General features: G+C 35.8%; 1 protein-coding gene across 1 annotated transcript; it reads right to left on the bottom strand.

The window, feature by feature from the left end:
- Nucleotides 1–7,252: 7,252 nt before the first annotated feature.
- LOC135706802 (cuticle protein 19-like) lies at nucleotides 7,253–7,683 on the bottom strand. The gene is made up of 2 exons (XM_065228466.1): nucleotides 7,658–7,683; nucleotides 7,253–7,595 (listed from the first exon to the last, which is right to left on the bottom strand). The coding sequence occupies exons 1-2, from the start codon at nucleotides 7,664–7,666 to the stop codon at nucleotides 7,254–7,256; spliced, it is 351 nt and encodes a 116-aa protein (XP_065084538.1). The 5' UTR covers nucleotides 7,667–7,683; the 3' UTR covers nucleotide 7,253.
- Between the last annotated feature and the right edge of the window lie 9,359 nt (nucleotides 7,684–17,042).

The raw sequence follows: 17,042 nt of genomic DNA, 5'->3' as shown, positions 1-17,042 counted from the left end.
GGTGACCAGGATTATTTTCGTGGCTACACCATAGAACAATATTAGTTTTCCAGTCAAATGCTCTTAGAAGATTTAAAATCGGATCATATTTGACGAAGTTAGAACACTCCAAAGTTGACCAAACATTTGCCTATCCTAGTTATTTTGAGTAACCCCTGTACATAGTGTAGTATTAGAATTTTGACTAGAATGGGGTACGCTTATAGATGTTCTTAGGACCAATAGGCTGGTCAAGTAGAGAGACAATTTAAAATCGTTAGTTTCCACCGGTTGATTCTACGAAGTAACTCAGTTCCATGAATTCAACCAAAGCTCCCTGAACTTCTTCCGAATCAATTGAACTTATCCGAAGTTTCCTGAGCCTATATGAAGTATCCTGAATTTAAATGTCTATATTCATCCTAAAGGAGGCCGAAATCGATAAAAAAAGATCACGTAAATTTGAATTGAATGCAGCACTTCCCTTCCCTGGATGCGGGTTTTTGCAAGATGGCCATTTTTGGAAAGGTGGCATTTTATGTATTCCTGAGGTGTTTTTTTTTTTATGGTTTTTTCATGTGTTTCTAGGTGTTTTTAGGGTTGTAAGTGTTCTGTATTGTTAGTAATCTTCTATGAACTAGGAATATTTTTGCAAAGCAGATTGATGCCTATAGACCAGGGTGGCCGTCTTGCCCAATATGGCTTGCTTTTCCCCTTTTCCGTAAGTACATTGAACCGATATGACATATTCCTGTTATGTAGAAGTCTGATAAATTTGCGCTATAAGAAAATCCAATGAAAACGCTTTGATTGAAAATGTGTCCGGTGCTAAATGCTCCTGATGGTGATCGATGCTAAATGCTAAATGAATATCTGATACATTTACAGTGATAATAAGTTTATCGTCATACGATAAATGCAAATTGGTCAAATTATAAGAATCAACTGAAATTGATTTGAAACTCCTAAGCATAAGCTTTTTTCTTTCCTTGGTTTGTTTTCCGTCGATCTTGTTTTCCGTGCTGAGCACCAATACTACCGATGCCAGGAAGGCAGCTCCCACACCTGGACCCTACCTATCGATCCATCAACTCATGAACCGGGGACCAACGGCTTTACTTCCCTTCCGAAGGAAGACGTGATCAGAGATGGTATGCCTCAGAACATTCCGGTGGCGCCAACTGGGATTGAACCCAGGCCTGCTGGGGTGAGAGGTAATCACGCTCCCGACATGGAATGTAGTGCAACGTTATGCTCGTTCTGCTAGATTGAAGAAAAATAGCACTGACAAATTTATTTTCCGCTTCAGATGTCGGGTGTTCAAATTATTCTTAATGCCCATTTGTACAATAAAACAACCTCCACATAATATGAATTCATGGAACTGCATCATGAAGATTCAGTATTATATAGTGATGGAATCTGGATATGCCTTAGAGTAGAAAGCGAGCAAAGGTCTTTTTACCTTTACACTGCTGTACTCTAACGGAACTATCAACACCATACTTTGATCTCCTCATCTATCGTATAAAATGAACGCATCATGAAGATTCAGTATTATATAGTGATGGAATCTGGATATGCCTTAGAGTAGAAAGCGAGCAAAGGTCTTTTTACCTTTACACTGCTGTACTCTAACGGAACTATCAACACCATACTTTGATCTCCTCATCTATCGTATAAAATGAACGCTTTAGGCCTGATCTATTTGTCGATAGTTGGTGGGAAATGCAATCTCACATGAAGCTTTAGTGTGATAATTTATTAGCTAGAGAATGACTTTAGAAGAGGGTAGGTAGATAGTTCCGACGGCAGTATGAAAATTGAATAGAAGTTTAAAATGAGCAAAGGGCGATAATTGCGACAGTACAAAGTCAAACGCACACTTCTTCGCCTAACCCATACGTGAAGATTTGAAGTATGTCTTCAAATTTACATGCAAAAAAGTTTGCGTTTAACTTTGCTCATATACTGTCTGCGGCTGTGGAATAGTTCTAGCAACGTTTAAGGTGTATTCAGATCTAAGCGATATTTCACGCGCGAAGCGATATTTTGCGAAGGTACGAGAGGGAGAAAAGTACTAGTTGTCTCTCTCATTTCAACGCAAATTTTGCTCCGCTCCGCTAATGTACGCTCAGATATGAATACACCTTTAATCACTACCTAAGGCCTCACGTTGCCGAAAGCATTTCTAGTCGATGCAATTCTTCTCTACCCAACTATTGTGTTCCTCCTCTCGTCATGACCAACTTAGTCATCTAAGAGAGAAAGCAGTAGGGTGGTAATTGCGTGCTGTACAATCATCAGCATTGTTGCCGGCTCCTCCCGCCTTGAGTTGGAAATGCTATCTACATCGTAAGGGCAAAGAAGTGTTCGTTTCACTTTGTACTGTCGCATTAATAGCCCTTCGCTCATTTTCAACTTCTATTATATTTTCATACTGCCTACTCTAACGGAACTATCTACCTACCCTCTTCAAAGATCAATTTCTAGCTAATAAATTATCATACTAAAGCTTCATGTTCGATAGCATTTCCAACCAATTCTGAAAATCGCAAACTTTGATAGCATTTTCAAACAACTCTCGACAAATATCAGGCTTAAAGAGGTCATTTAATACAATAGATGAGGTAAGATGAAGTAACATAAATACACTTTAAAAGCTGATATTCGTCGTTAAGCATCTTCAACTACTTAAATGGCTGTCCAATAGTTTCTACATGTCTGTTTACACGCTAGACATATCAACAAACGTCAAAAATCGTTAAAAGCTACTCCAATAGAATAGACATGATTGTCATATATGATACATCTTTTAGTGAGCGAAATTCATCACGAGCACAGGTATTTTTGCTGGATTTTATTGTAGTGCAAATTTATATTTAGTGTGTTTCTAGATGTATGTTTCCACCCATGAAATATCAGCAGTTATTCGCTGTAGAATATATTGGTCAATATTAGTATACATCTTACCCATAGCTAACCATTTTCAAAGCAAAAGAATGCAATGTGATAAGCATATGAAATTACGATAGAAATCATTCTTTATCGCAGTGGCAGTTTTTAACTGATAATCCAATGGAATCTATCAATCATTACATAGAATAAATAAACCTTCTCACATTGCTATGTTATAAGATGGATCCAATAAAATGCAAATAAGAAAGATACATTTTCTCTCTGCACACTGAACAACATCAAACAATCTCTACACGCTCAAAGAAAAACAACCAACTTTTCAGCACGTATTTTGATTTAAATTCTTTTGGAGGTGAACCCGTCAAAAGCTAAAAGTCTCTTTAAAAAACAAAAACCATCTTGACAAGAAGGACAAACCACGAAATTAATTTCGTGTGTGCTAAATCTGTGTTTCCCAGGATCAAATTATTGTTCGCAGTGGATTTATGTACTGAACAGAGCCTTGGTTTTCAGAAATTATGTTACACTCAATCCTGCTTTCTACGGAATTTTTTTTTCGTTCATACTTTTGATCGTGTGATCCCAAATTGCAACCAAATTTGGAGCAATTTGTTTCAAAAATCAGAAAAAAATATGATGATATTAAAATTTCTGTACTCATCCTAAATCAGGACGAAATCGAAGAAATGAAAATCACATAATACATAATTTAGTGTACTTCTCTTCCCTGAATGCGTACTTTTTTTTTTCATTTTGACGAAATTGTAATAAGTTGGTTCTATATCTCACCATAGGTGGATAAATTAAGGAAAATGAAAAGATGACAAAGAAACAGCTGTGCACAAGGAATCAAAAATATCTCCAAATGACAAAGTAACCAGCGATCAACGAACCGAATAGTAACGCTATGTCAGAACAGAGCTAGTAAATAGCACGGCCGTCATGTGACGATGAGAAAACAGGTCCTCTCACTATAACGAGACGAAGCGACCGATTATTATCATTCTTGTCATTTTTCAATGATCAAGCACTCATGAGAATAATTCTTATGCGGTTTTGACATCAGCATTTCTAACTGATTTAGATGAATTTAAGCAAACAACCATATGTAATCGGTAGAGTGAATATATTATTAGGATTTCCTCGGTACATGTAACTTTAATAGCATTAAATTCTGTCATGACAAAAAAATCGTTGAGATTTTGAAGAAAATCTCTATCATCGTTTTCTCATCCAATGATAGTGACAGAAGTATCTCTGTAAATATCGCGAGAGATCTTTCATTGAAAATGACTTTTGCCAGCCCTGGTCAGAAGTGCAAAGCAATAATGATATTATATTCTTCCTTCTTTTTCATGACAAGCAGCCCATGCGACACATCTCACTAGGGGGCGGTAGAAGGAAACGAGCAAATTGTTAGCAAGCTGCTTCACGAAGTAAAGCCGAAGATGATACACGTGTGTTAATGGGAATTTTTTTGTTATGTCTTTTTTCGATACATGTCAAGCTATGTCCTCATCCGTGTATATTGCAACCAGCGTTGCCAGTATTCCAGATTTATCTGGATTTTCCAGATTTTCGGTCATCCGGCCAGATACAAACTTGCAAACTTTTAAAAATAGTGGGCCTGAATGTTTGTTTAATTGGAATTTCTATTTACTTTTATTAAAAAAATTAAAATTCCAATATGGAGGAATCTTCAAATTTTTTTAATTTAGAGAAATCGAAAACTGTTCAGGATTGAAAACAATAAATTTAGCCTTGGAAAATTAGCAAGGATTTTGAATCTAGACAACCACCAGGACTTTGAAGTATGTTTGTGAGATTTTTGAGGATAATTCATAAGGAAAATTTGAAGGCATCTTATAATTTTTAGCATTTAAGTACCTGTGAATATTGAGCCACAGTAGTCTGGATTTTTTTAGAATTCTGAATTGCTCTAAAATTTCATTATTTTAACGTAATGTTGAAAATAGTTTACAGTGAAGTGTGAGGCAAATTCTTTGTTAAACCAAAGGAGAATTTCAGGTTAATTCTGAGTAGAGTTCCATCCATCTTTGTAAAGGCCAGGCATGGAAAATCATTTGCATTCATTTCATACATTCATTTACATTCATTTGCCTCTAACTTTTTTCATCAACAGCATTCCGCAAAATGATCTATAGAGCTTTTGTAGGTTTTTTTATTAGCTACAAGTTTTGGTCATAACTCAAATCTGTATATCTTATCTTGTCGTGCGGTGTCACCTGTCCTTCAGGTGTATTGTGAGTGCCACGAAATGAGGGCTCGATTCCCGCTCCAGCCAGTGGAACTTTTCGCAACCTGAAAATTTCCCTACTGGTCTACTGGGTGTGGTGTGTGGTCTGGTTGAATACAGTGTCAGTTGTCTTTTAAAAACTCTTATGACAATTGCATAGATATTTTGTGAAAAATGGAAATAGAATTCGAAAGAGAAATCAAAGAAATTATGATGAAACTGAAGGAGTTTCCTGATACGAATCGTGAGAATAATTTTAATTGAATTCTGTTCATTGTTTCTACGGAGATTCATTTTTATAAAATTTTAAGAAATTTAATCGGAATCATGCCAAAAGAACATCTGGCAATTTCTGGGAGACTTTCAACGCCATTTTGGCAAAGTATCAAGTTCTTAGCAAATACTGAAAAGGATTTCAAAAACAATTCTGACCTTACCTATAAAGCAGCTCAAAGGGAATTATCGGATAAGTCTGAAAGATGAAAACAAAATTATGCCAATTCTTGGAAATTATTGCTAGTTTGAGGGAGTTGTGGGATCAAAGATTGATTTATAAGAGATAACAAGAGAACTCTTAAAATGTTACTGAAAACGTTTGGATATTATCAAGATTATTTTTAAGTCTGAAAGATGAAAACAAAATTATGCCAATTCTTGGAAATTATTGCTAGTTTGAGGGAGTTGTGGGATCAAAGATTGATTTATAAGAGATAACAAGAGAACTCTTAAAATGTTACTGAAAACGTTTGGATATTATCAAGATTATTTTAGAGCAATTCAGAAATGAAGTATGATGGAATTCTAGGATGATTCAAATGGAACTCTAAAAAAAAGGACGAAGATATCCTGTAAAGAGGTCCATGTAAATTCAGACTAACAAAAAATTTCATGATCTGGGACCCAGGAAATATATAAATTCCGCTTTCAGACTTTCATTTTAGTTATATAATAAAATTATTCGTAGTGGTAATGCAAACAGTTGAGTTACCTGTAGTTTAGATAAACTGCGTGTGAATACCACGATGTTAGGCTTTGATTCCCACTTCAGCCTGGTGAATTTTACTTTACAATAAAATTGCTTACTGCCTGCTATGATGTCAAGAATTACATTGACTTTTAGTTCAAAAAATCCATCCCATCAAAGTTGCTTGATTTTTGCTTTTAATTTTTTTTTTACAGTAGCAGTTTTAAAGCAATTCTGAAAAATATTTTCTGCAGTATTTTGCCAGCGATTTAACTCAATTAATTTTTTTTTTCACTATAGTCACTTTAACGCTCTTGGGTCATTCGTGACTTGTCCGGGGTGAGATTTGAACTCGTGACTTTGGCGTGAGAGGTTTGGATGCTAACCACTACGCCGGGGTCGCCCCCACCTAACTCAATTTTTGAAATGCACCGTAATGGATATTCAAACTTTTTGGGCACATTGTGTCAATACTTTTCCTAATTTTTGGGCGATTTAAGCAATGCTAACAAGCTATTTGTTTTATTTAATTTATTTAAACATGTAATTCATAAACATTCTGGTACTTTGAATCAATTCCAGATGATCATACTGACCATAATGTTAAAAACAGGATTTTTTGGAGCCTTTCAGATTTTTCCAGATTTTATATTTAAACTGGTCCAGATTTTTATGAATACGACCTGGCAACGCTGATTGCAACAAAGCAGGCAAGCAATATATTATTATCCTTCTACCACTCGGATCGAGCTATGTTAAAGAGCGAGTTTGTCATGGTAGTTGTAGCAACCGTTTTGTCTGTATCGTTGGTTGCTTTATGTGTTTGGATTCGCTGGCTGTGCATGATCCGTTAATGTAAGACAGGGAGAATCGGTGACAATCGGTGACAAAGTGGACTCCAACACGAAAATTCAGCACGGATCACACTTGGGAATGAAGGATGGTATTTCCGATTGGGAACTGGGATCGTGTTCGTGATGAGTTCCCGCGGATGTGCAAGGCTACTTTAGACTTCGGGCATCTTTTAAAATCAGTGAGTTAGACCCATAACTCGAATATTGGCAACCTGATTGAATCGGATTCTCTTTCCAAATGGGATACATCATTTATTTACATCTACGCTGATCCACCAACTCAGTAGTGCTGTTCAATGTTGGCATAACTTTCACCGTGATGGGGATGGTGGGCATGTCCCTTGCGCTGAACATGTGGCTGGAATCCTCCCTTGTGATCCGAGCTGTAGTCAACGACCCGGTGAGTGCCATCGGCTTCATCCAGAGTGTACTGTCCCTTGACGTGGTCTCCATCGCGGTGCTCCCACGCACTCTTGTGATCGTGGGTGTGTCCATCCTTGACACCATATTCGAACTTGTACTTTGGGTGGGCATTATGGTGATCTTCATGGTGACCAGCATAATCTCCTCCGTAGTACTGGGCAGAGGCAACAACGGCCAAACAGGCAACCAAAACGATGATCTGTGAGGGATTTGTGATGAATGTGGGATTTGATTTGTTACATTTCCAATGCTGGCACTTACCTTGAACATCTTGGATCTCCTGTAAGTGTTTTAGACGTGCTTGCTTAATGAACGCTTGCTACCGAACGACTGTTGCTAGCATGAGTTTTCCGTGTAGTTTTTATACATGCTATCGTTTGGCTCGTTCGAGCGAGTCATAAACAATATAAGTTATATTAGCTAGCTTCTGTTTGGAAAATTGAAAACAAAATCTTGCAATGCTGCCTGCTGCGGGGTGCACAGATTTGGAATTAAACTGATTTAATTAATATGGTTAATCGCATGTATGACACCCATCTGGTTTTGGTTTTCTTAACAGTATTAATGCAATTGAATGCTCGAAGCGTTTGAGCAATGTTTTTAATCGAAATGGTTGTCGCTTGCATCAGTTTAGCTTTCGGATTGAAGTTTTGGAAACCGGTGGTGATTATTTACATTTTGTGTCATAGGAATTTCGGATGGGTTGAGTAAAATACTGCACTGTATATTACGGTTAGATTTTATTTACAGTTTCGATAAATTTACATTTATACAGTTTCACTTTAAGGTCATTTGTCTATGTTCAAATAGCTGCTGGCCAATTTAAGGAAGTCTAATTGTGTATCATATGATATCATAAGTAGCAAACAGTCACGAGGACAAACTAAGCGCTTGAAGCATGTCTGTTTCTAATTAAGTGTGTGTCTTTAAGATAATTGTAATCGTGGCCAACATTTTGGACAGTGCTGAATCTTTTTGTTCTTCATTGTATTTTTAGCTAATCGTCTTACTGGGTGTGTCAGAATAAAAGAACCGGCTGAAATGCCACCGTTATTAAAACCCAAGCGTCTCTGTTGTTTGTTGAGCAGTTTTACACAAAAACTGCTGTAATATGAACCGTTAGCAGTTCCTCGTTGTCCAATACTATTTTTATATTATATTAATGATCATTCGCTCATATCTCAGGAGCTTAAGATTAATCTTCACGACACCACCGTTTTCATGGTGAAAATTAAGAATTTAGTTATTTCAACAAAAATTGTCGAATTGTCTAATTTTTAATGGATCTCAATTAGAGTTAAGTATCTTCGCAGGTTGGTTGGTATTGGGGATGTTGGGAATTACATAAAATTTAACTAGCATTTAACCCCCTACTGCCAAAGTCCGTCTTTTGGCAAGGTAGATTCAAAGTGCTGAAATAAAATAAAAGAATTTTTAAACAACTGCCCTGCCAACAATTTTTCAACAAATACACTGCTATTATTTAAGTACCATTTGCATAAATGTTAGGAATAAATTTGTTTCAAAATAATTAAAACAAGTTATGTTGAAAAATGAGTTCTGCTATTTTTTTGTAAAATTGAACAAAAGGCTCTTAGTTTCAAATAGATATTTCATCGTACTGAATATTAAACTGATCAGAGTTTTTTTTTTAAATTTTGACCAAAATTTGCTCTACAGGTTTAGTTTCAGCTGACCAAATTTAATTGAAAACAATGGAGTTTGCTTACACTTATCTAGAATCAAGATAATTTCTAGAATTTTTTATATTGACTTTATGGCCTTTCCAAAGAAAGTATGCAGAACTATCTCAAGGATCAAGGACAATGATTCTTCAGTAAAGAGCTTAGTAATATTTCACTCATGAAGATTGGTAATATTTCCAACATACACCCTAATTCTGACTGCTGTTTTTATAACTTAGAATGTTTTTGAAATTTATTGTGGAGCTTAGAACTATCTCGAGTAACCAAGTTTAAATCATTAATCGAATCTTTTTCTTGGCACCTTGTACTATTACTATACGATGGATGCTGGCAAAAAAGTGGCTTTAATGTGATTGAAATGGAATATTCTGGAATTCTACTGAAACCCCTCTGTTCATGCAAGCGACATTTACTGCCTTTGCCCTGAATTAAGGAATAGTTAATATTCTTACCAAAAGATGTCATCTTTCAATTGTGTATGTTACTGTCATTTGTACACATTGTAAAGTTATTGATACCAAGTCATTAACAAAAAATAAACTCACACAGTATTAGCTGCCTCCACCATGGCAGGACAGCGTTAATCATCATCTGTTTTAATTATCAATTCACAACGTAATAAATTGGGTCCTACCGTTATTTACTCGAGAATGGTTTAGAAGATTTTTCAGATTAACCACTCCTTAAACTTCTGGCTCTCATTAAAGATCCGAGTTAAAAATAAATAATTTAGCCATGCACAAAACGGTACGGTATAACCAAGCCAGAGGCAGCGGGTTCGATTTCCGGCCGGGTCGAGGAAATCTTTCGGGTTGGAAGTTTTTTCGACTTCCCTGGAGTATCATTGTGCTTGCCAAGCAATATACAAATTCAAGGGATAAAACGATCAGGCCAAATGCCATTAGGCCGAATTAAATAAGCTATAACGCCGGATGCGTAATGAGGTCAAAAGTCTATAGGCCGAATCGGTCGTCAGGCCAAACATTTAAATGTAATAGATTAAACTCAGACCTGTTCTTTGAAAGAATTGTCAAAAGACTCTGGGAGAAATATGTTAGAGTATTATCCGGTCTAACAGATTCTTTTATTGACTTCTTCAATACCACGAAGAAGGCAATGGAAGAATCTGTTAGATTTTTTTCAGATTTCTGTTCCAAAGACCTTAAGAATCTTGAGCTTTGGAGCATTTCCGAGATTTTCAATTATCATCATTATATTATAAGAAACACATTTCGAACAAATCATTTAAATTTAGCTGCTCTGAGACTGGCACATATGAGCGTCTATTGGAGATCAATTTGAGTCATAACAAAATGTGATTCAGCTAATTCAAACGTACTTTTCACCGAGTAACGAACTTTTCAGTCTCAAAGCACTTTATATTACATGAAATGTTTGCTTACGTATCATCCTCTATGTCAAAGATGAATTTCTTTACGTGTAAAATCAGTTATTTCTAAGCATGTAACCTTGGCAAATTAATGTTGTAATTCTCCAAACACGGGTTTACAAATTGGAGCCTTCATTTAGAAACAATTAAAGCTGGGGAATTTTTAGCCTGTGATTTTTCATAGCTCAGTTCTCCTTCATTTAATCATGAGAAGTTCACAAATCTATGATGCACCGAGTGTTCATTCCAGGTGGTGGACGAACCTGAAGAAGAAGAAGATTACTGTACAGTATGAGTGGTGCCATAAAGCCCCTTCTCGAAATGAGTGTAGTGTTAATGAACCTGGTTTACGATTCAAAAATGGCTTTTGTGATAAAATAAGTACATAACACCATCTTCATCAAAATGTAAGTAATATTGACAACAATCATAACTAGATTAAATGCAGATTTATAAGATAGCTAGCTAGATTTTTAAACATTCGCATTCAATCTCGACGACTTCTTATTATGCATGTTAAAACTTTTGACTCTCCTTGCTCTTATCCTTCACGCTTCTTTGTTAAGAATTAAATTAGTCCTCATTTATTTTCGGTAGATTTCAAACGACTTGCATATTTTTACTTGCTTCTGATTATCTGACTATTATTTTTTACATAGGGAAAATGGCTTTAATGTTAGCCTATCGATTGAAGATTGGGCCCATCGCTAAAAATCTGCTTTTTATCAGATGAACGCATCATTGGGACGGTACTAAAGGATATTTTTGATCGCTTTTGAACATTCAGTCGAATGCTGTTTTATTTATGGGCCCAAATTAGGGGCAGTTAGGCCTAAATTACATCCAATTGAGTCACGAATGCATCAGCAGACGTAAAGTGTCGGTAATAAACAACAACAACGACAACAACCTATTACAATACATAAAAAAATCGGGATGAGAAGGGACCATCCGGGCACCCAATTGGAGCGATTTGGATAGGGAGAGTGAATATGTCAACTCACTGTTGTAATTATTTCGTGGATAGAGTCCACCATGTCCCCATTTATTGGGGCATCTTCCTGTTGGATGGCTCGTTTTCTGACCAATTGGCTGATCAAGTTTTTGGAATGAGATTCTTAACTGACTCAAGGAAATGAATAGGATAATTGCCTATTAATCCATCCATTTGTGTTTGGCCCTTCATACTACTTGCTGATGACAATCAGAAGTTATTAAGCTTGATCAAGTTAAAAAGTGAGGACTAGTTTCCGTGCTACAATGAGTGGTAGACCACTATCATCATCTATCATCATCATCATAATCATCATCATCATCGTCGTCGTCAGAAGACATTGAGCGGTTCTTTCAAGGTACATTGAAGTAATATTTTTTGAAATATTGGATGAACATAAATCCAACAAATTTGTCTACGTTTTATTGCTCATTAACAATTCAATTCAGAATGCCAGATAATGAAATAGGAAAAAAAATTAAATTTCAGCCAAATGACCCATTCGGCCTATTGGAATTCGGTCTAATGGCGCTTGACCCTATTGGCGTTCGACCTGATGACTCGTCACCCAAAATCATGCATTGGTTGGCATAGAAAGCTCTCAATTAATAAAGAGCATCTAGAACTACGTTGACAGCCGGCAAAACGCTCACTACGAAATCTTAAAAAGCCTAAAAATAAGAAGAAGTATTTGGCACTGATGAAGTCTGCAAGTAGTAGACGAAATACGCGTATCTGTCAAAAGATAAGCAATTATAACGAAATTTAAAGGAAATAAACCAACCCACTCAAAGCTCTTCATAAGAAGAAGCATCCAAACGACAGTAAAATATTCATAACTTAGGCTTCGAAAGTCAGTTTCTTACCAATTGAGTTTATATTTTGACAACAATTGAGCACCGTGGAGCGAAAGCTTCACACTTTGCATCAGTTCAATGTTCATGTTATGTCTCTATAAATTGTTTTACTTTTCTAGTTTACCTTTGAACGGCTGAAACGTAAAAAAGGGCAATCAATAACTGACCGTTTGGATTACCTTGGACTTGGAAAGCCAAACACAATAAATTTCCCCACACACCAGTCAAACAACCTAATAAATTGGTTCCATGGTAATTCTGAAGAGTTTACCACAATTTAAAATTATGAAGTCATACTTATTTGATTATTTTAGAGAATTAAACGAATATCAGCATAATTGTGAAATTAATTCCAAACGTCTTCTTTTGATAAGAATTGCTTTTAATTTAATAATCAAAGAGAATTCCCAATCTACTCTTTTTAGGGCAGTAGCTTGCAGACTGTGCTTAGTGGACCATTTGTGTTCCGAAAAGCTTTTTATAGTTCTTCGTGGTGCTAATTTCAAACAGCAGACATACATTTTTGGTTTTGGCTTTTTTTATGCCCCCAATTGACATTTTATTCTGTTCCATTTTATCGTGAAAGTTGTGGACCTGGTGTTCAAAGAATTTCTGCAATTTTATTACGTTTCCAACGTTGCTTAAAAGTCCTAAGTAATTTTTTTTTGATCATAAAAAAATTCTTAGTCTCCTAGTCTTCTTAGTCTGGGATTATGGATTTTCTTCATAGACTCTGATCTCAATTAACTTGCCAATTTCCAAAATCTTGATAATCATTTGCTAGATACTGGAATTATTTCTGAGTTTAATATGTTTTCTTTATCGAAATGCAATATCGTTAAATTTGATTTCGCAAAATCTTTAAACCTGTTCATACCCTGAGATTTTGCAATCTCTTCTCATTTAAATCTTAAATCTTTCTTCGTGTGTCTTCTAAATATTTCAAAGTCTCACTATAGTACAAATTTTACTTATCTTTATTTTTAAGCTCCAGAATCTCAACACTGTAATTTCTCACCCATGGTACCTAATGAATTTGACAATCTTTATATTTTTGTTTTGTCTGATATATATATAATAATTATTTTTTTCGAATTATTCGTTAATTTCCAGAGTATGAAATTGAAGTACCTTAACATTAAATTTTTCCAGGTGCTAGAATCTAAAAATTAAAAAATTCGTGAAATTGTTGAATATACTTTAGTCATGATTGTTTTAGCCTGAGAACTGAGAAAACATTGAAGTCTAAAATCATCAAAACTGATCAAAACTAAATCATCTTGTATGAATGTTGCAAATTTAATCAAGTGTGGAATCTTATAAAAAGTTTAGCAAACTCAAAATACCATAATTATTTTTCCTTGCCTAAAATCTCACAAATGCGCCCAGGTTCCAAAATATGGCAAATATGTCTAGGTTAAACAATTATAAATAAGTTTTGCGAATGAAAAGTATAAATAATCAATCCAGTCAGGCTTGATATAATCTTTTACATCATTATACAATTTCATTTTCTATTCCCTCGTTCAAATCTACAACAATTTCAAAAACAGGAACTGCATCTAAAGCTGCTAATAGTTTCCTGCTACCCAATGCCACGTATAAATCTGAATCGTAATTAAATTGTGGCTGAAATATAATAAATCAGTTTCAAATTGATTTTCATGTAACTGCAAATTAAATTATCAATATGGTAGAATAATTACGCTACATTACCGAGGGTTTACCGGTTTGCTTTGCCGGGAGGAAACCGATAGAATTTAAACCACTTTTCTCTAACGCCGTCTTTGGGACACCAGAAGAAACTGACATTTTGTCACGTTTATTCTGTGTATTTTTACAGAAGGATGCCGTGCATTTCAATGGAATTTTGCAAATCAAGCTGAATATTCTAAGTAACATTGATAGATTCTCTTCGATTTTCTCTTTGCATCCCCATGTATGGTCATTTCCAGCTGTTTTCAACGCATAGTTCGATAAAAGAAGCTATTATCTAGCATCTATAGGGTGTCCTGGAAAGTATAAGCACACTTTCAGCTCGCCGCAATTTTTGCCCCGATGCAGTTTATAAGCTGTTCATAAATGTGTATGTTTGTTTACTTATTGCTCAATAAGTTTGTGTGCACAAAGTGCTTTTTGTTTTAAAAAATCACCAAAAAGTGGGGCATTTCCCTGGAAAAGCGCAACTGATCTTGTACCAATTGTGCACTATTCCCAAACCATCAGTGAGGAAGTAAGTATAGGAGCATTCCAAACCATCATCCGGAAATTCCGTGAAGAACTTAAATTCGAGGACACATCGAAATCCGGCCGTAAACCGGAACCGGTGGACCGAAAAGTGGACCAGAAGATCAACAAGCTTTTGTCAATAAGAAAAGTGCCTCTGTTCGTGATTTGGTCAAAAAAAAAAAGAACATCGAAGAGTAACGTCCAACGTGTCAAGGCAAGAAACGGGCTGAAAACGTTCAAAAAGCAGGAGAAGCCTAAACGGAGTCGAAACAAGCCGCATCCGTCAAACCGAGGGCTGGGAAGCTATGCGATAGCTTGCTATATGGAAAATGGCCGTGTGTTATGGACGACGAAACATACGTAAAATTTGGCTACAAAAGTGCTTCCGAGAGACCAATACGACACTTACAAAATTCCACACATTTGTATTGACGAGTTTACATGAGAAGCTCCACATGATTTTCATGCGACCACACATAAACAGAATCCACTCAGAAGTACACATGAAATTCAAATGAATAGTATGTGTGGTCACACATGGCTTTTATGTGTACACATATTAAGTATGTGTCTGGCACATAGATATCATTTGTTGATCACATTGCAAAAAATTATTAAAATTTATAAGTGTACAATGTTTTAATTAGATTGACAAAACATAGTTGCATTGCTTTTCAATGACGACCGATGACTGTTCCATTGATAGATGATTTTTTTTTTAGAAATGTGAATCCTCAGTAGACGTGTTTTTTTTTTATCAAAGGCAAGTGTCACTCGAGCCATAACAGCAATTTATAAAATAATGAAGATTTTGGATGGCTCGAGTGACACTTGTCTTTGATAAAAAAACACGTCTACTGAGGATTCACATTTCTTAAAAAATCATCTATCAATGAAACAGTCATCGGGCGTCATTGAAAAGCAATGCAACTTTGTTCTGTCAATCTAATTGAAACTTTTATTGGCTCTGTTGTCTTGTGAATTTCAACTATAACGGCCTCTTTTCTGATGTTTATCTCTCAATCTATGGAGTCTACACCGAATCTATGTTTAAACTAAATTTCCAAAACAGTATAAAGAACATTATGCCGTAAGCTACACATTTTTATAACATATGGGTGGAAAGTTCGTAGAACAAATATTTTAAAGTTCTTCTATTTTTAAGATATCTTCGAGCATGAAATTAAGTCAAACTTCAATAAAATCACTTTGAATTTGGTCACAAAGTTGGTAGATAACACATTAAGCTTTGATATGAAAGTTGTTACAGCAGTTTTCTTTGTTTCAGCCTCGAGATAAAAATATTGTAAGCCGTAAATTACCTTAAAGATACAAAATTAACTTAAAGCACCTCTAAATCATCACCGATTTTGCTGAAAATTTGCGCAGAATTTCAAATTAACATGACGAACAATAATCACGGTTGACCCGGTGCATCCCGAACATTTCTGTCTAAAATAACAGGTCTGGTGTACATAGTCCGTGATATTCAGGAAGTTGACGATACCGATAGGTTAATTTTTATCGAAAAAATTTAGTAAGAAGGCCATGTTTTGGTAGGCAATATGTGAGTGAAGCACGTTGTCAAAGCTATTTGTGAAAAAAAGAGACGATGAGAACTGACAATAACGTTCGGGAGGGATTGATTCTGCGTCTGCGGCCCACAATCCGTCAATATGATAGCCCAGTACTATCTTGGACCAATTTGATTTCAATGCCCTACTCGAAAGACACTGTAACTTGGTACAGAGCAAACAATGTGCAAAACGTGTCAGAAGATATGAGTCCTTCGAATTGGACCCTTTCCAAGGGATATCTACAGAAACCAAGACGGAAACACTTTAAGGCAGCGAAATCAATCGAAGAATTTGAAAAATACTGGACAAAAGTGGCCAAAATTATCGTCACGGAATCTGTGCTGAAGCTCATGAGCTCATGAGTTCGCTCCTTGGCGTACGACTAAAGGAACTGCTGATTATTTTCATCCCATCGAAAGAGAATACTATAGAAGATACCTTATGAAATAAAAATTTGTGGTAATTAATATAATATTTTTTTATTCCAATAAAAAAAACTCTGATAATTCTTTCTGGGACATCCTATAATATGCCAAACACGGCAATAATGCGGTTAAAAAAGTATTCGTTTTACCGTCGACGCTAAGCAGACAACAGTAGCTCAAATTAAAAGTCACTCGAAGTAAACACAAAATTGCGGGTTGCCAAACATTACAGACAAAATAACGTTGTTGGCCGTGCAACCAGATTTACTTTTATTCTCATAGCACATCTCTTATAAAACCTCGTCTCTGGTATAGCCACAGACAAACAGACATAACACATTGAATATTTCTCACTGTAAAACATCGTCGTTAAAACATTATCGCCATCTGTTGAGTACACTGTGGTGGGCACACCGCTGAACAGATGGCGGTAGTGTGTAAACGTCAAACGCAAGTGAATTGACTATG

This window comes from Ochlerotatus camptorhynchus, unplaced genomic scaffold, assembly GCF_037179485.1.
Source record: "Ochlerotatus camptorhynchus isolate MF236.1 unplaced genomic scaffold, CSIRO-AGI_Acam_v1.1 ptg000291l, whole genome shotgun sequence".
Classification (NCBI taxonomy): Eukaryota; Metazoa; Arthropoda; class Insecta; order Diptera; family Culicidae; genus Ochlerotatus; species Ochlerotatus camptorhynchus.
Note: the sequence above shows the minus strand (reverse complement) of the source record. Positions and strands in the feature narration are given on the sequence as shown.